Here is a 20,450-nt window from a genome sequence, read left to right as displayed (position 1 = left end):
TGTGGATCACTGGGGTCACCGGTTAAGTAAAATAGACCAACGAGAACAAATTGATTCGTCAACCAATCATCCGATCTTTAATTACTTTAGGTCAAGTGTACGCCCTCTGGAAATTTCGTTTCAAGGACTCTATTGTTTTTTATGCAATTTTTTATTTTGTTTTTTGATGGTGAAAGGCTTCTTGATGTCACGTGGTCCAAAGAAGATCCCTGCAAATGTTGTTTAAGATGTGAAATGTTGTTTAGCACCTTAGGTTACAGGCTTTTTGCAAATACATATGCATATATTTTGCAAAATATCGCAAAAGGTCTCTAGCATTAACTTATTTCTATTTGACTTTTTATTGAGAACTAAACTATTAGAAAGTATGAATCTGCCCTTTATAGTCTTTTTCTTTGCTAATAATCTTACTTTACAGCTGGTTTTCTAAAACTATTCTTTTAGTTAATTTTTTTATTAAGAATTGTTTCGTTCTCATATCATTATACAATTGTTTGTTGTCAATTGTTACGAGGTTTTCAAGTTAAATAAGATTTCCATTATCTTGATATGTTTATATATAATTTATGAAGTATAAGTTGAATAATGCAACTATGTTTAGTAGATTATATTTATACAGTCCGGTTAGGATATCCTAAGAATATCTTTTTTTTCACTATTCCAACAATCAAACCTATTCTCTTATGCTTATTTCAACAAAGTCTAACCCTGCTAATTTTCTAATGCTTTTATTTTTGTGAGGAAAAATGATAAGTAGCAGTGTGTCTGGTGGCTACAGTTTTTGCATCAATGGGGTACTATAATAACAACCATGTAAAATTTTGGTAGTTCAAATACTACATATAATTATCTTGTAAAAATTTGTCTGGATTCAATGTAGGAAATTATTTGACTCTTCGACTTTGTAGCTAAGAAAAATCAAATGAGCCAATTTTTGTACAGAATGAAAATTTAATCACTAAAAGAGTATTTCAAAAGATTTACCTATGGTTCGTAGTTACGTTTTGCAAATATCCAATAACTGGAGGCTGTTCTGCAAATAGGCTTCCCAAAGAGGTTAGCGCCGAAAGCGAAAGCGGAACCGGAACCCATCGTCGCTTTAAAAAGGCGTCTCTCTCCTTTCTTCACGGAAACGAAAGAGCGAGGACGAGAGAAATCGAAGTCGAACTCCAACCGATTTCGGTAACCAAACCCTAGCTCTCTCGTTCTTCGACGCTAAAAATCTTCGAATCCAGGAGATTATTTTAGTTCAATCGCAGTACGTTTTGTTTAGATAGAATTCTTGTTCTAGGGTTTTTGGTTTCATTCGTTTGAGATCCATGCTTTTTTAAAGAAAACTTTCGTGGATTTCCTCGATTTTATTTGAAATATTGGGGTTGATTCTCATCGGGAATGGGAAAAGGAGGGCAAGATCGAGGGGAGAGAGCAGATCTGGACCCTCCTCATTTAAATTTCCCTGCTTGGTCGAAAACGATCCCTGAATGCGAGTCTCATTTCAAGGTCTCGGCCGATCAAGGTCTCACGTCGGCCGAAGCTTTGAAGAGGCTCAAGATCTACGGTCCGAACGAGCTCGAGAAGCACTCTGGGCCGTCGATCTTCCAGCTAGTTCTAGAGCAGTTCAATGATACTCTTGTCCGAATCCTTCTCGTTGCCGCCGTCGTCTCTTTCGTGCTCGCTTGGTATGATGGAGATGAAGGTGGCGAGATGGGGATCACTGCGTTTGTGGAGCCGTTGGTGATCTTTTTTATCCTTATTGTGAATGCTATTGTTGGGGTTTGGCAAGAGAACAATGCGGAGAAAGCATTGGAAGCTTTGAAAGAGATCCAATCGGAGCATGCCACTGTGAAAAGAGATGGGGTTTTTACCCCAGATTTGCCTGCGAAAGATCTTGTTCCGGGGGATATTGTAGAGCTTAGGGTTGGGGATAAGGTACCGGCCGATATGAGGGTTCTTTATTTGATAAGCTCGACCCTGAGAGTTGAGCAGGGGTCTTTAACTGGGGAGAGTGAGGCTGTGAATAAAACTAACCGGAGAATTGAGTTGTGAGACTCGATATGTTCAGGGAAGAGTGCTATGGTGTTTGCGGGTACTGACTGTTGTGAATGGAAGTTGTGTTTGTATGGTAGTTCAAACTGGGATGAATACGGAGATCGGTAAAATTCACTCGCAAATCCATGAGGCTTCACAAGAGGATGATGATACACCGTTGAAGAAGAAACTGAATGAGTTCGGAGAGGCTTTGACTGCTATAATCGGTGTAATTTGTGCTTTGGTTTGGCTTATTAATGTGAAATACTTCCTGACTTGGGAGTATGTTGATGGGTGGCCAAGGAATTTCAAGTTTTCGTTCGAGAAGTGTACATACTATTTCGAGATTGCAGTGGCTTTGGCTGTTGCTGCAATTCCTGAGGGGTTACCTGCTGTGATTACGACTTGCTTGGCATTAGGGACGAGGAAGATGGCACAGAAGAATGCACTAGTGAGGAAATTGCCAAGTGTTGAGACTTTAGGGTGCACCACTGTGATTTGCTCTGATAAAACTGGGACTTTGACAACGAATCAGATGTCAGCAGTGAGGCTTTTGGCAATGGGGCGGTGGACAGATAGTCCTCGGACCTTTAAGGTGGAGGGAACTACTTATGATCCTTGTGATGGGAAGATTCATGATTGGCCAAGTAGCAACATGGATGCTAATCTTCAAATGATCGCAAAGATTGCTGCTGTTTGCAATGATGCAAGTATTGCTCATTCAGGGCATCAGTATGTTGCCAGTGGGATGCCGACAGAGGCAGCTTTGAAGGTAAGAAACTAATAACCATAAGTTACATGTTTGATTAAATTTCATTTCGTTTCTAAACTTTGCTGTTAAAAGAGAACATATGATATTATCTTTAATTAAATAAATTTTCACTATCTAATTTTACTTGTTGACACCTTTTTATACCTAAGCAGAAGAACCTTATGTTAGTTTTTCTCACGTCTCTTGTTTCATTACTTCATTTTAATTATTGGCCATGTAGTTAGTTTATCTATTCCTGACTTGAGTAGTGCACCATTGAACAATTTTGCCAACATTGTTGAGTAAATATGTATTTATTTAAAAATTTTAATGGACCCTTATTATGTTTTAACCTGTGACTTGCTGTTAGGGCATACACATCAGAAGTTGAGCATATTTATGATTTGTGTGTCCTGTATAAACTGTTTTGTGGGGTTTTAGCTATCGGGGAAAAAAATTATTGTGTCTTTTTTTTCTTGGTGGGAACCATATAATATAGACCTGAATGAAAAACTAGAAGGGTTTGAGCATGATAAGTTTGCGACAGGAGCTATTTTATTGTTGGTGCATTGCATAAATTTGGTTTATCTTGTTACTTTTTAACTTTTAGCATTTTTTCTCTTTTCAGGTCCTGGTTGAGAAAATGGGAGTACCAGCAGGATGTAACCCTTTATTACTGGAATCTGATGGGTTATTACGTATGTAATTTATTTTGTTTTTCCTTTTGTTATTAAACACTATATTTTTTAAGCAGACGTGTTAACTAATCTTTTGCTCATTCTTTTGACTGAAAGGATGCTGTCAGTGGTGGAGCACATCTTCCCAAAGGATAGCAACCCTTGAGTTTGATCGCACTCGAAAATCAATGGGAGTTATTGTGAAATCAAAATCGGGAAGGAATTCCTTACTTGTAAAGGTATTGTCATATTATAACTCTCCCTTTCATCTTGTAATTAAAGCACGTGCTTGAATTGTTAAACTGTTGCTCTCATTTTCCCCATTTTGTTGACATTGTTGTTTGCAGACAAATATAAGACATAATATATTCCTCCACATATAGTAAATTCGTTTTAATAATGGTTTTTGGTGTATGCTTCTTTTTGTAAATTTCATCCCTGCAGAAAGTTAAATTCGGGTTGGAATAAGAGGCGGTTCTCTTAAGCTTGTGGTTGTTGGAAGGATAGATTTAGAATTTAGCATTTTGGTAATTTTGAATATACAATTTATGAGGTTGAAACACGAGAGGGAATGGGCATTGGCAGGTGGTTAAATGGGCAAGCCATGGCACCTTGAAGTCAGTCTTTCTTTCACCTTGAGTATATATATAATAAAGGAAGGACTTTTAAATATATTTGGAAAGATTTAGCTCATTTATTTAATCAATTTAGTATTTTGGTAATTTTGAATATACAAATTATGAGGTTGAAATACGAGAGGGAATGGGCATTGGCACGTTGTTCCATAGGCAAGCCATGGTACCTTGAAGCCAGTCTTTCTTTCACCATGAGTATATATAATAAAGGAAGGACATTTATAATATATTTGGAAAGATTTAGCTCATTTATTTAATCATTTTTATTTTGTGTAAAATAATACATGTACCAATTCCATAGTTGTCTATGCACAATAATTAACATATAGTTTCTTGTAGTAAAGGGATGCATCGTAGAGTTGCTTGTAGTAAACGGAAAGCGTTGATATTCCTTTGAGGAATCCAAGCTGTGATAACTATTTATTGGCTTCATGGTTCTAAGGTTTGTAAGCATCCTGAATTCCTAATTGGGGTTCTTCCATATTTCTTAGAAACAGACCATAATTTGTTGATTGTTGTGCATAGTTTTCTATTTTGTCTTCTTGCATGCGGGATGTAGTTCCCTTCTCTGGACATGTAACTCTGTGTGAGGTAGACGTTTATTTTACCCCTAAGGAATCAGTTCAAAAGTTTATGAAGCAGAATTTTTTAATGACATGTCTGTACATTAACTGACTTGTCCATATCTGTTGTGTCCATATAGTTCTTTTGACATCTGCAGATGTACTTTTCTGCTTCCTGCTTGTGCATTACAGTTTTCTCTGAAAAAGTTTTTCCGTTCTCTTCATGGTTTCATTTCTATTTTTTATAAATATATGATATGTTTTATCTTTAAACCTTTTTTTGTATAATTAATAATTATCTTGTTTATAAATTTTGTGGTGATTGATTGAGAAATCTATTATTGACAGGGTGCTGTTGAAAGTTTGTTAGAGAGAAGTACCTATATTCAGTTGCTTGATGGTTCTGTTGTGCTACTGGATGATACTTCAAAATCTGTTATTTTAGATGCTCTTCATGAGATGTCAACAAACGCTTTGCGTTGTTTGGGTTTTGCATACAAGGACGATCTATCAGATTTCTCAACTTATGATGGCGAAGACCATCCAGCTCACAAGCTCTTACTTGATCCCTCTAATTATTCATCCATTGAAAGTAACCTCATATTTGTCGGCATGGTTGGACTTCGGGTGAGATGATGCATACTGTTCTCTATATAAATATCCAGACATATCATACTTTATATAAACTCCGGTTTCCCACAAATGCATTGGCTGATTTTATTGTCATCATTATTATCGTCATAGGATCCTCCAAGAGAAGAGGTGCACAAGGCGATTGAGGATTGTAGAGCAGCTGGGATTCGAGTAATGGTAATAACAGGCGATAACAAAGAAACAGCAGAAGCTGTTTGTCGCGATATAGGTGTATTTGCACCTGACGAAGATTTCAGCGGGAAGAGCCTCACTGGGAAAGAATTTATGTCTCACCCGGATAAAAAGACTCTTTTAAGACAAAAAGGTGGGCTTCTGTTCTCGAGGGCTGAACCTAGGCATAAACAAGAGGTAGTGAGATTGCTGAAAGAAGATGGTGAGGTTGTGGCAATGACGGGGGATGGGGTGAATGATGCCCCTGCTCTGAAAATGGCTGATATTGGTATTGCTATGGGCATTGCAGGAACTGAGGTAATCTTCTATATAATGTTTGTTCATCTTTTCTTTTTATATTATATCCCGTTTCACATCAAAGTGTCCCTTGATAAAGTTATCTTTTAAGGTTTTCTGCCTGACGATCAACCATATGCGTATGTACCTTTTAAATGTTAGGTACATTTTAGTATGGCATGTACATTATGTATGCGTGTATGTTGCATAATTCATTTTGTGCTTGAATTCATCACATTCAATCTTCCATCAAGTATTTTCTTCCTCAATATAAAGTTGGCAGTTGCATGTTGTGCTTGGTTTTAGTTTTCTTGTTTTCCCCTTTGTTTTGGGCACAAGGGCTTGGGGTGGAGGACTACATGCACGTGTCTAAAAGTTTTCTTAATGCTGGTCAAACCAGTGGCCCCTAGGTTGGCTCAGATCATCAACAGATGTAGCATGTTTGCATCCATATGATATCTTTCCCATGTTTATTTAATCAGAACAATTTTATTTAGGGTGTTGACTTTTGTGGGTTGCACTCGCGAGAATATTGAACTGAGATATGCGAACCCTGCTGTAGTTATCTCAAAATGTCTTAAACTTAAATTGCCGTTTAGCTTAGCCTGTGTAATTGGACAAATCTCCTCTCAATTTTGGATACCACTAGGCAGCTAGTGATGAAGTAGATAAAACTACAGCTAGAAAACTGATGCTTTAAATTTTGTACTATTGATGGTTGTTATTGTCTTATATATTCCATTTAGACTGAAAAAACAGTGAGAAGAGTTGGTAATCCATTCTATGGCTTGCAGTTGTCTTACATATTCCGTTTACATTGGGGTTAGTTGATAGTCCCTGGTAGATTTTTTTGGCCAAGTGATGTGGTTAAACTTTATCTATTTAACACAATATAAACTGTTCAATCTTAACATAAAAAAGTTAATCCCATGTGGATCCAGTTTGACCTAACAAAGAAAATTACTTCTTGGTCCAATTATTTCTTTATTTAAAGAAACTGGATCCGTTTTGACTTACCACTGATTATCACATCTTGCTCTGATGAGAGCTACTGTGGCATCTCTCATGCTGACAATACATTTTACCAGCTTCATGTCTCTATCCGTTGATGTTAATGATTGAAGGGACGGGTTGTACAGAGTACTCAAATCATTTTATTAGTAATTCTTGCCTGTTGTTGATGATGATAGAAAAGTGTACTTTCTGTATTCCAGGTTGCTAAGGAAGCCTCGGACATGGTGTTAGCAGATGATAATTTCAGTACTATAGTTGCAGCGGTTGGTGAAGGAAGATCTATCTATAACAACATGAAGGCTTTTATAAGGTTTTTTCCCCCTTCATATTCATCTTAGTGTTTTCTACATTTTCTTTTAACTTGCTACTCATTGAATTAAATATTGTAGATTTCTTAGTGGGAATAACTTAAATGGTTAATATAGATATGGATATGATTATTTCTGAAGTGAAATCTTGATGAATTTGAGATATGAGACTTTTGTGACTCTGGTGACTAACCGACTTTTGGTAGCTTTAACAAATTTGTTGCTCATAGGCTATGTTTTATTGAGATTGATGTCACTTCGAAGGCATAGGCTCACCTGTGGATCAGCCTTTTACATCATTGATCTAAGAGAGTCACACAGCTACTTTTATAATATTTATGTATTGTTACTTTGGGGAAAAGGGAGGAAAATAGTCGAGTAGACCTTTTCCCTGCTATACAGAGGGCTGTTACGAGCTTTTAGGCTTTGATATATTATGCACAGGGCTAAACTTGCAGTGACCAAATCCAATGAGACATGGACATAAATGCTATTATTCCTTACCTTCTGATTGAATACACTGGGAAGATGTCATACCCCAAGTGAATAATCCAAGATGATCATGATTTAATGGTAAGGTTTTAAATGTCGGATGTCAGGTTCATGTCAGATAGTGGAAATTAGGGATATATCGGGGGACATGGACTAAATATCGGATTGTCATATCGGGTGGTACGCATATGTATAATATCACGTCTTAAATGTAATCTAACCATTCCTAAATTCAATATAAGCATACTTTATAAATTCTAGAGGGGGCGCCGGCGATGGGTGGATTCCGACGTCACAGGGAGGTTGTGCCGGGGCTCTTCTTCTTCTTCTTTGTCTGCTTGGGTTCCTTCGGATGAGTTACCCCGACGACGGGATACCCTGCCGCCCTTGGGTTCGGTTGGGGTTCGGATTTCGGGGCGTAACGGGAGATGGACGATGGGGGTATGAGATGGAGGTGGGGAATGGCGTCGTCGTTCACGAAACGAGTGATCGGTTCTCAAGTTCGTTGTAACCCTAATTTTTCTTTTTTTTCCAGTCGGGTTCATAAGAAACCCTTAAACATGAGAACGGGTCAAACGTGTTTGGGTTTTTATCACTAAACCCAAACCCGATAGCAAAAAACAGATCTAAAAAAAGGGTCGTATCGGCCGATTTTTCAAGGCTGAAAAATCGGCCGATATGCCTGATATGGCCCCGATATTTCCGATTTGGCCCTGAAAACCGACATACGAGTTGAAAACGTCCACGTCGTGTCACGCAAGCCCTTAAACCGACATGTCGGCTGATATTTAAAACCTTGTTTAATGGATCTTTGATACAAAAGCATGCCTATGTAGCTAATAATGTTGACGATGGAGCCATTGAAAATTTTTGTAGTAAGCATGTTCAACTTATCAACTTCACAACAAGTGACCTGTTGATAAGTCCTTGCTCGATAAATGATATATAGTATCAGATCTTAACACCAGCCGAAGGTGCATAAAATTAAGTACCGCATGGAGCAAAGTCGCACCACACTAGGATGTCCTTGGTGGCTCATTTTTGAACTCTATATCACCTAGTAAATTATTAGGGCAAGCGGAAGAGTACGTCGCACATACTTAGTGAATAGTTCAACATGGAACATGAGCTAGAAGATCTAAGGTATAATACTTCTTATGAACTCAGGTAATCTATCTTAGCTCGCATTTTTCGAGGAAGGAACCACTGAAAAACGTGTAGATGAGTGTGCTGTGTCAATTAATCTCAGGGTGGTGGGCACATCACTTTCTTTCAATTTTACGGGTGGCTATTTTTCCTTACTTCTATTTCTACAAGCAGTAATATGGTGATTGGCATCACTTTCCTTGTATAGATGATAACATCCTTTCCAGATAGTTGTTAAAAAAATGATGATTAAGTGCCTAATTTCATGTGTTCTTGTTACTATCTTAGGTACATGATCTCATCAAATATCGGTGAAGTTGCCTGCATATTTTTAACTGCAGCACTAGGAATTCCTGAAGGGCTGATACCGGTTCAACTCTTATGGGTCAATCTTGTCACTGATGGCCCTCCTGCTACAGCTCTGGGATTTAATCCACCAGATAGAGACATTATGAGAAAACCCCCACGGAGAAGTGATGACTCATTAATTAATGCATGGATTTTATTTCGCTATCTGGTAAGATACGCTCTTATCATATTTTGTCATTTTTAATACTTCAAAGACCTCCATTAAACAATTTCATCTGACTTCAGATGCTAAATATGAAAAGGGGTACTCTATTCCTCTGGAAAATAAGTTGAGTACATATATAGATAATTTTAGAGGCCATGTTCCTGCCTTATTCCATCTCTGTCGTTACTTGGCTACTCAGTCAAGTATCTTTAACATTTGAATAAACAGTGGATTGACATAGTTGTTTTCAAATATATATCAAATTTTAATATGGAGGACGAGCAGTTGTTTTCTTGAATACTGTCATTACAGGCATCTAGATTCTTTAAAGTTCCTTAGTCGCCTACTATTTTCTCATCCCTCTCTTTTACTTTATTTCTCTTTGTAGAAATGATTCAAATACAACCAGAACTCTCTGAAAAGAATCATTTTTCTATTCCAAAACCTGATATTATATAATCTGCTATTTTGTTACCAACTTACTGAGAATCAATTAATTGTGCATGACTCTGGTCTCTCTCAAAAAAGAAAGGGTTAATTGCTGATAAACCCACAGTACTACCGCCTAATTGAGTGTAGACCCCCTATAGTTCTATTGTTGCAGATAGACCCGCTGAGAAAGAGTTTTTTTTGGGGGGGACAAATATATCTCCTGAGGGTAAAAGAGTAACAAAATATCCACGCATGTCATCTATATGCAACAATAGAACTGCAGGGCATTTATCCGCAATTGGGTGATAGTACAGGGGATCTGTCCGTAATTAACCCAGAAAGAAATGCCTGCTGGCCTTTCCTGAAGAGACTGACTTCATTTATTTGTGCAACACGCAGGTCATTGGACTTTATGTGGGAGTTGCCACTGTTGGTGTCTTTATTATATGGTACACTCATGGCTCTTTCTTAGGAATAGACTTGAGCACTGATGGCCACACCCTCATCACCTATTCCCAGCTCTCAAACTGGGACCAATGCCCAACATGGGAGGGCTTCAAGGCCTCACCATTCACTGCTGGAGCACGAACCATCTCCTTTGATGAGAACCCTTGCGACTATTTCCAGACCGGTAAAGTGAAGGCAATGACACTATCTCTCTCTGTCTTAGTTGCCATCGAGATGTTCAATTCGCTTAATGCCTTGTCAGAAGACGTCAGCCTCTTGAGCATGCCTCCTTGGGTCAACCCTTGGCTTCTGTTGGCCATGTCAGTCTCATTCGCCTTGCATTTTCTTATCCTGTATGTGCCATTCCTTGCTCAAGTGTTTGGAATCGTGCCCCTTAGCTTCAATGAATGGCTTTTGGTATTAGCGGTTGCTTTCCCTGTTATCCTCATAGATGAAGTTCTCAAGTTCATTGGAAGGTGTAGCTCTTCGAAGGTTGACAGTCATTCTTCAAAACGCAAAGATGATTGATTGATTTGGTTTCTTCATGGAGACGCTGACTTTTATTGAGATAATCTGTTCTGGGATCTCAATTCACATTGAAATTGAATTGTTTAGGATTCTAGTACTCTCTCAATATTGAAGCACTGGGAATGTCAGTGGATTGTTTACAATTTCACAAGCGATTTTTCGTAATTTAGCAAATTGCTGTATTACCAGTAATTTTTTTTTAGGTGATTCTGTTAGTGCAGTGCAGCTTAGATTCATGTTAGTACGCTTTATTTGCCAAGTGCGGATGGAGCAATTGTACTGTTATAAATGAGACCAAAAGTTTTGGGGTCGATGCTTTATAAATAATTGACATTTTCAGGTGACTTAGAATCAGATTAGTTTGTAGCGGGTGGTGTCTAATGCAGGATCGCCCAAGTTCAATTATTTATTTTTATTTTTTGCGAATTGTTTATGCAGGTTCACTTATTATTGTCGCAACAATTTGGCTGATCTTTTCCTAGGCAATTATCATGGCATTTTGTTTCGATGTTTCATGGTTACGGATGCTGAAATTTATCTTCCAAGGAAATATGTTTGATGCTATACAGAACTATAAACGTCGTCTTTTTTGGGGGTAAATTTGGCCCGAGTCTGCTTCATTATATTTGGACTAGATATCTCTTGTCAACAAGGAGTTACGCATTATAAACCTGATTATGGAAAAAGAAGTAGAAAAACAAAATGCGACGATATTTGTTGTCTCGCCAATTTGGCTGCATTTGCTGTAACTTCTCCATTCATAGCACAGACAATTCATCATAAATCAAACGATGCAGCTTTTATTACAAGTGATTTGGTGGCAATGTCCGTCGTTATTACTGCATTACCACCTTTTGCTTACCGGCAAATTCTACTTCCTACCAATCGAACCATCTCTTATACAGAAGTTGATCTGATTTTGATAATGTTTCAAATGCAAAACTCTGAAGACACAAACATGTGATTTTTATCAAGTCTTTGTACAATACATTCATTAAGAGCGCGCACGCTGAGCATATTGTTTCCTCAAAAATAGCTTAATTGGAAGGTATCAAACAATATACTGAAAGAGGCATACCACAAGCACCAATCTCGATACTTACACCCTGAGAGAGTTTGAACTTTCATGCTTAATTACATAAAACTAAGTAAAAATTGGGTAAAAAAAATCATTCACCAAACCATTCCAAACGGTAACATAGACGGACCACACTTACCTTCCTTCAGACTTGATCAATTGGGAGAAAACCCTACTCATGGAAATCTCCGAAAGATCGTCATTCGTGGATCCATCAACATTCCCCTCAACTCTAACACTCTGAAGAGTACCGATATTTTCAACTTGGGAAGAGAGCTCAACGATCCTATTGATACTATTCACCTCCGAAACACTCGAGTCCACCTCTTGAAGTTGCAACGCATACTCCAAGTTCCACAGTACATCCCCCATTGTTGGCCTCTCAACTCCATAATCAGCCAAGCATTTTTCGACAGTCTCCCCAAATTTCCTCAAAGAATCGGGCTTTATACTTCCAGCAATTCGAGCATCCACAATTTGATCCAATTCTCCTCTCTTGAGCCACTTCATGCCCCATTCAGCCAAATTCACCATCTCTCTCGGTAGTGTAGGATCAATCACCGGTCTTGCGCAAAGAACTTCAAGCAATACAACACCAAAAGAGTAAACATCAGATTTATCAGTTAACTGTTGTCTTCTGAAGTACTCAGGATCGAGATATCCAAAGCTTCCTTTGACCGCAGTGCTTACATGGGTCTGATCGAGCTCAGGCCCAGTCTTTGATAAACCAAAATCAGCGACTTTTGCCAAGAGAGTCTCGTCAAGGAGAATGTTTGCAGACTTGACATCTCGATGAATGATGGCTTTTGCTGAGCCTGTGTGGAGGTAATGAAGCCCTCTTGCAGATCCAATGCAAATCTCAAGTCTTTGCTTCCAACTGAGATTAGGGAGGTCAGAGTTATATAAATGGCTCTTGAGAGATCCTTTCTCCATGTATTCATACACAAGAATCATCTCGTTCCCTTCATCACAAAACCCGATAAGGGAAACTAAATGTCGATGGCGCAATCTAGAGAGAAGCTCGATTTCAGTACGGAACTCATTGAGGCCTTGTTGAGATTTTGGGTTTCCTCGTTTCACTGCAACTTTGGTGTCATCTCTTAGAACTCCTTTATAAACTTTGCCAAAACCTCCAACTCCAATCACCCAATTTTCATCAAAATTATTAGTAGCTTCTTGTATCACAGTGAAGGAGAATCGATAGCCAAGATTCGCATTTTGACCTGATGTAGCAGTTGTTCCATTGGATACTCTACTGCCTACACTGTTTGTAGTCATACCGTTAACCGAGAAAGGAACCCAAGTCTTCGAATGTTGCTTTGTTGCAATTTTCCTTCTTCTGATAAGCAAAATTGCGACAACAACTAGAATTAGCGCAGCTATTGCACCAAAAACAGCACCCAATATGATACCAAGATTACTCTTTGATCCAGAAGAAGCAACGACAATAAAGGCACCAGAGCTATTCATGACCTTCATAATCTCAAGCCCATTTAAAATTCCATCAGGCTCAGAACTAGTATCAATTGAAGGGCCAATACTAACTGTAAGTTTAGTAGTCCCTTCAGAAGTCGGTACAACAAAATCTTGGTAAACTGCGGTGGCGAGGGAGCCTAATGTCAAACTGGAGATATCAAAATCGTTCAACGCAGATTGGGTTCCAATGTAAACATCAAACAGGAGATTATGCGCTGCTATACTAACTATATCACAGAAATGCATTCTCACAAAGTATAAAGAACTAGCATCAACATCAAATTTCCACGTCACGTTGAAGATAGCATTGTCAGTCGACGCGTTGGTCGGTGCCAATTCTGTACAAGTAGCATAAACGATATCAGGTGCGTCTTCCCGTGTCACTCCTTGCATATAACTGATCTGACCCGAGAAGGATTTGGATTGCGATAGATTCGGATCAAGAAGGAACTTCTCATCCTGAAACCAAGTTCTCGAAAGAGTATCGTTGTTGGGAAAAACTTTAGGGCCCCCCATGTTGATTCTATAAACGGTCTCCAATGTTTTCTCTAACAAACCCTTGTAGTTTCCACTCGCGCTTCCGTTTCCCACGGGGTTGATCGCTTGAACGGAATCAGGAATCAGGTCGTCGGGGACCGAAACGACCTCCAACGCGTTGACGAAGGAAACGGTGGAGGATTCCGACGGAACGAAGGATACGATGAGGTCGCTATCCGTAACGTTCAGCAAGAACTCCTTGAGAACCGCGGTCGGGGACGGCTGGAAATCGTTGAGGAGGAGGGCGCCCTGGGTCGTGACCGAGAACGTGGAGTTCGTGAGGTTGAAGGATTTGGATTGGAAAGGGAAGAAGTAGAGGCGGACGAAATGGCGACCGGGTTCCTGGATGGAGAACGAATAGGACGAGGGGCCGACGAAGACGCGGGCGGTTTGGTAGAGCTCCGGCGGGTCGAGGCGGGTCGAAGGACGAGACCGAGTTCGAGCTGGCATTGGCGAAGGTGGAGTTTTTGGTTGTCACGGTGGCGTAAGCGGACGAATCAGCCGCGAAAGTTCGACCGGCAACGGTCACGTTCGTCGAAGAACCGCAGTCTATCAGGTAGTTGTCAGCAGGGGTGAAGGCGTCACAGGCACAAATCAGGCACGCGATCGGCAAGAAAACGAATCCCAATTCGTGATTTTTGACGCCCATCTCAGAAATACGCGGGGGTAGTAAGGAAACGAACCCGAGCCTTTTGAGGCAGAAACCCAAAACCCCAGTTTTAAACCGAATAGCTCAATTTCAAGTCGCGCCCACCTCTTCCGGCGATTTGGTAAGCAGGGAGGCCCCGTGACGAGCACCGTGCGGGGAGCAGGTGAAGATCCAATTTTGGGTTTCTGCAGCTGGAAAAGGAACGATTTTGAGAGGAAAGAAAGGGGAAAGGTGTCACCTTTGAACCTCCTCTCGAAGCGGCTACTGATCTTCAGCGCAAAATCCGAGATTTCTCTTGTTTTCTCTCTCTCTTTGTTTCACAATCTCTGGGAGCTACAAATGGATGCTGCAAATTTTGGAGAGTGAGAGAGAGAGAAAGAGAGAGATTAAAGTACAAAGGAAAACTGCTGCTGTATCTTATTATAGGCTCTTAAAAAAATAAAAATCAAAAAAAAAAAAAAAAAAACGGGGAGGAATGGTGGCTGGGGGGCCCCCCCCCAACCATATCTCAAACCACACCCCTCTCTCATATGCTATAGTGCACCGGGCCCCACATGAGATTTTAAAATTTTCCTTAAGGAGGAGGATATTCTCAGCAGCTGCCCAGTCAAAAGATGCCACCTGACATTTGAGGAAAAATTTAATCAAATAGAAAATTCGGATTTCACAATAAAAAGGAGAACAAGAAGAAATTTTCGAAATGGCCTCAAATCAAATTTTTTTCTTCTAAAACTAGACCTTACGTTTTTATTACGGGAACACACTCACTTTTCGGTTTTGTCAGTACCGTGGCCAAAAAGCGAGTCTATTTTTTTAAAACACCTTCCTAATTAGACGGGGTTGCCAACCCGACTAATTTAGACCTCAGTTGCAACTTGCAAATTAGTCGGAGTTGGCAACCCCGACTAATTAGGAATGTGTTTAAAAAGTAGACCTACTTTCTGGCCATGGTGCTGACGTGGTCAGAAAGTGATTCTGTTTCTGTAATAAAAACATAAAAAGGTCTACTTTAAGAGAGGAAAAAGTTGGTTTGAGGTGATTTTGAAAGTTTGTTCAAGAGAACAATTATGTGAAAAAACATGAGATCTTTATTTGTTGTTTCTGTCCCTCGATGGAACTTTTCGCTTTCGATGCCTTCTTAAGCCCATACAGGAAACAGCGCCTATCAAACATAGCCTCATCTCATCCGCAAGTTTTTTTCGCACCCACTACCGCAAGCCCCCCCCTATTCAGGTGGGCACTCCACGTGCGCCGCAAATGCAGGGGCCACTCGATTAATTCGCCCCCCCCTTCGTTCTTGTTTGTATCGTAATTGACTGTCAAATATTTCCAATTCGATATGTTGATTTTTAAATTTGACGTTTCTAATGAAAATTGATGTTTATATTCTTCGCAAACATAAATATATAGCAATGTAGAGATAAAAAATGTTCATAGTTGTCATTCGGCACAATACGAAGATATATAGTTAAGTTTTAGGGGTTTTGGACGGAAATCATATTTACTTTTACTAAAATTGATAAAAACTACCGTTTAAATTTTACGCACATAAATGGCGCTCCTCTACGGCATTATAGCTTATATTTGATCTTAGACGTTGAGCTAACTCAAGTTTAGCATGCCTAACCTCACAAATGTGCTCGTGCTTGATTGAATCACAACTAAATTAATCTAGGTCCAAACCTATGTTTTCCTCTATTACCATAACTCTAACCTAAATCCATGAATCTTGCCACCTAATCCCTAGAAGCTATGGATACCTCTTTGTGATGTTAACTACTACATGTAGTAGTTAAAAGCGCGAACTTATTTAATGAGATCCTAAAATAATTAAGATTTATATAATAAAATTGACCTCTCCGTTATAGTGAACACGTTTGTTGATACATGCACAATATTTTGTGATTGAGGCTTGGTCAAAGTCAATCTTGAACAAAGCTAGGATTTTGGCGCTAATGGCGAGATTATGATTAACTAATTCTTTTTTTGTGAGGATTAAGAATTATTTAGAGGATGTTGTGTTTGCAACTTGAGGACAATATATAAGATTGTTTAGGTTATTGCGGCAGGCATTTTGGAGTAATTTGTTATCAAGATGAAGTGCCTTTCAATCCATAAATTAATTAGAAGAACGTTTTATACGGAAAGATCCTTTTTTTTTTGTCTTAAGCTTTGATCATAATTTGCAATTACTGGAAATAAATAAGAAATAGTTTGCCTTCTCCAATACTAAATAATAATAATAAATGCACATGTTTACGTTATTTTAGGGTTTCAATATTCAAGAAAAGTTTATTTATAAAATATTGTTATGTCCATAGAACTTATAGTATAATGTCTTTATTGGTTGTGACAGATTAATTAGTTGTTTCTCATTAAAATTTTATCTCATTAGAATTGTTAATTAATAATATACTATATATTATTTAATATTGGATGAGACTTTAGAATTCATCGCAAAGGAAACTCAAAGATAAACCTATCATGAATTATCAATTAAATTTTAAATGATAATAAAATGCTCTTTCTAGAATGATAATTTTCTATTTAATTTGAATTTTGATTCATAATAACATACCTTTGTAAGGGAAAATACCTTTTAAATACCTTTTAAATATCCACATAATGAAAAACCTAACAATTTATTAGTATAATAAAGATTCAAATAATTTTTTCCCTAGAAAAATACGTAAAATATGGATGGCTAGCTATTTTCTCTACTTGTTCTCATTTTCAACACTGGGATCCAATATTGACGGCTCCAACTAAAATACAACTCTCGACGCGGTTGCGTGACATTTGGTCTCACTTTTGCAAGTTGCAAAAAATATAACTTGGCCAGGCCCACTGAATAAATAAATAAATAAATTTAAATAAATAAACAAACAATTATTCCGACCTTTGAAAAGAGACAAAAGTGGGCGTAATGGTGCAAAGATTGACGACGGCTAATCGCATAATCGCATATAGACATTTATATATGCTTATGAAAAGATATTTATATAATAATAATTGGTGTCCATCATTTATTAGCGTTTGCTCTACTTAGGTTCTATTCGTAAGAGCCAGTGCAGCAGCCACCTAAGGGGACTCCTAAGTCCTATGTGGCAAGGAAAAGCTCCCAAGACCTTCCAATAAGCTCTTAAGAAAGCTCCTAAGTCCTAGTTGGCGGTGGGGCCCACCATGGAGCTCCTAAGAGCTCCACAAATTTGTGGAGCACTTGGGAGCTCCTAAGGGGTGGGCGTCCATTAAAAACTATTTTTTATTAGATTTGTTGTTTTAAAATATATTTGTAAAATGTTATTTTTAGGAGAATGGATTTTTTTAATAATATTTGAACTCCTAGTTAGGAGTTTGTTGGAATATTTATCCTAGTAGGGAGCTCCTAAGTGGGCCCCATGCTTGAGAGCACTCCAACAAGAGCTCCTTACTAGGACATTGCTGCACTTGCTCTAACAGAGTGAATGCCAGTATAGTATCCGTTGCGATCATTCTTCATACATAATATTTATATATTTTTATCCTTACTAAGCGTAAATAATAAAAATAATATGTAACTAATGCTCAAGTGTTTCTTATTTCTGGATTTGCAATTATAAATCTTTAAAGCTTACAGGCCATATTTTTTTTTTGAAAATGTTCTATTGATACTTCCTTGAATTTAGATATTATTTTGCATGAAGAAAATTAAAAAAATTGATAATAAATTCGTATAAATTCCAATTTTGCATGTTTTTAAGCGCTACTTCTGCATCGCGTTTGAAATGATTTCATAAATCAAGATATCCGCTTAATATTTGCATATTAATTCTGTTTTTTTATTAGAACGTTCAATGATTCTATAAATGTCTATATATACACTCGGGCTAGTAGTATATTATATGCATTTGGTGATTTTAATGAAATTCAAACGTACATCGAATTAATTACTTATAAAAGAAGTATATTATTTGTAGGTTGTTGCTACAGGGACCCAAATAGGGGACCCAAAGCATGAGACATGTGAGGTGTCACCATCCGGTTGCATGATACACTGTTCAGTGCATCATGCAACTGGATGGTGACACCTCACATGTCCCATGCCTTGGATTCCTTATTTGGGTCCGTGAGACATTAATGTTATTTGTATGATCATGCTGTAATCGAGCTACTCCATTAATGGAGAAGAATCACAGCTAAGGGCGAAGAAGATTATATTCTTGGGGACAGTTCACAACCCTTGGTTTTAGGTGTAGAGTAGAGGGGGTCAAAGTTTGCCTCACAACACGCAGTTTGTTTTGGTTAAGTCTGAAATAAAATAGACAATGAAAAAGATTGATACGCAATCATTGATGATGCTATGATTGTAATAATTGTTAGGACAGCGTGGACCCGAAAAAGGACGAAAATTCTGCGCCAGCCAGCTAAGGAAATACCAAATTCAAGGATATGTACGTACGTGATGTAAACACAAGTTATTCTCGTACGATCATACGGCGCCTATGAGCCCCTTCATACGTACGATCATACGGCTATATATGAGCCCTTCATACGGAAACGTAGGTAATCAATATATGAAATTTCCGTCCATCGGATTCATAGTCTTTTTAAGATAGTACCTTAGATGAGTATTGATGATATATACTCACTAATTGTGTGTTTTTTTGAACCATTTTATCATGATGCTCACGTAGAAGTTAAGACTTGAGAAATCTATTAATTGCTGTACAGATTTTACATCTTATCATTTACAACACCGAGCATACATTTTATCATAATGCTCGCGTAGAAAGACTTGAGAACCCCATTGCTGTATATATAGGATTAACGTTCTGATAAGATTTATATTCATCGATCCAGAACCATCAAAGATTTGAGAACTAACAAATGGAGCACAACACAGTAATTCTTACGAAACACCTCAAAAATGAAAAGCCGTTGGGACTGGTCTCATGCTTTCTGGACATATATTATCGTTAGAAAATATTATATGATTCATTGACTTTATGAAAAGGCACCCACATTCAACATAAGTTGATAAGAACGTAAGTTATCACTAAAGTGGGGACGTTTGGAAGCAAAAGGGACCATGAAGATGAAGATAAAGACGTAGTGCATGAGTCTAGTGCTGGTCTGATTAATTGAGAGCATTTCAGTCACGACCAACCTCATGAAAACACTACGTGCAAGCAAATCCGTGGCACAAACTAAAAAGCAAATTAGGTTAAATTAATTGAAGACGAGTTTGTAATATATTTTTTGATTTTATTTTTGATTTGTGGATCGCAGTCTCGATCAAACTCTATACGTGCATCAATGCGTGGTAGACGCTTGAGAAAACTAGAGTTCGGAATCAAATTTGCAATATTTCGTTCGCTAATCAAGCAGGAGATAATGGGCTGAGCTAATATTCCAATTTCCGATGGCTGTGGAGAATTTAGACTAAAGTGACTTTTGAGAGCTTGGAATTTAACAGACCAACACCGAACTTATTTAGGTTTTAAATAAAAAAACTGTGGAGGTCGATTTCAAGTTCAACGCGATAGAATGTCAACAGAAGGATTATAGATGGTTATTACGAAACTTTTAGGCCTGGCCCGTTGCAGTTTCTCCAATAAAAAAGGGTCCGTGTAAGCATTGGGCTTTTTGGATCCAGTAACCTGCGTTTGGATTTTATTTAGGATGTGTTTGGGAACTTGGATTTGGGTTTGGATTTAAAATCCAGGGTATTTCAAATCCAAATATCTAGTTTGGGTTCTGATTTGAGCCTAGATTTTAAATCAATTGATTTAACAAAGAGGAATTTGAAAGCCCAAAACAACTGATTTCAAATTCCACCCAACCATTTGTCATTTATCAAATCCCGACCCGATCCTCTCTTTCTTTTCAAGTCGCGATCCCCTCTCTCTCTGGTTTCGATCTCCCCCTCTCCGCCTCCCCCAGAGGAATTTGAAAGCCCAAAACAACTGTTTTCAAATTCTACCCCACCCTTTGTCATTTATCAAATCCCGACCCGATCATTTAACAAAGAGGAATTTCTCGCGATCCTCTCTCTCTCTCTCTCTGGTTTCGATCTCCCCCTCTCCGCCTCCCCC

The 20,450-nt window shown here is 38.4% G+C and overlaps 2 protein-coding genes across 2 annotated transcripts; one reads left to right on the top strand and one right to left on the bottom strand.

Annotated features, from left to right (window-relative positions):
- On the top strand, positions 1,078 to 10,990 carry LOC109850483 (calcium-transporting ATPase 1, endoplasmic reticulum-type-like). The gene is given in 9 exon segments (XM_020420495.1): positions 1,078 to 2,091; positions 2,093 to 2,800; positions 3,408 to 3,477; positions 3,574 to 3,695; positions 5,003 to 5,281; positions 5,399 to 5,776; positions 6,970 to 7,079; positions 9,004 to 9,232; positions 10,061 to 10,990. Coding segments are annotated over 9 exon segments (3,171 nt in total). The 5' UTR covers positions 1,078 to 1,392; the 3' UTR covers positions 10,637 to 10,990.
- On the bottom strand, positions 11,658 to 14,786 carry LOC109848671 (receptor-like protein kinase HERK 1). The gene is given in 2 exon segments (XM_020418295.1): positions 11,658 to 14,147; positions 14,149 to 14,786. Coding segments are annotated over 2 exon segments (2,526 nt in total). The 5' UTR covers positions 14,377 to 14,786; the 3' UTR covers positions 11,658 to 11,849.

This window comes from Asparagus officinalis, chromosome 7 (genome assembly GCF_001876935.1).
Source record: "Asparagus officinalis chromosome 7, Aspof.V1, whole genome shotgun sequence".
Lineage (NCBI taxonomy): Eukaryota > Viridiplantae > Streptophyta > Magnoliopsida > Asparagales > Asparagaceae > Asparagus > Asparagus officinalis.
This window is presented reverse-complemented; position numbering and strand designations above follow the sequence as displayed.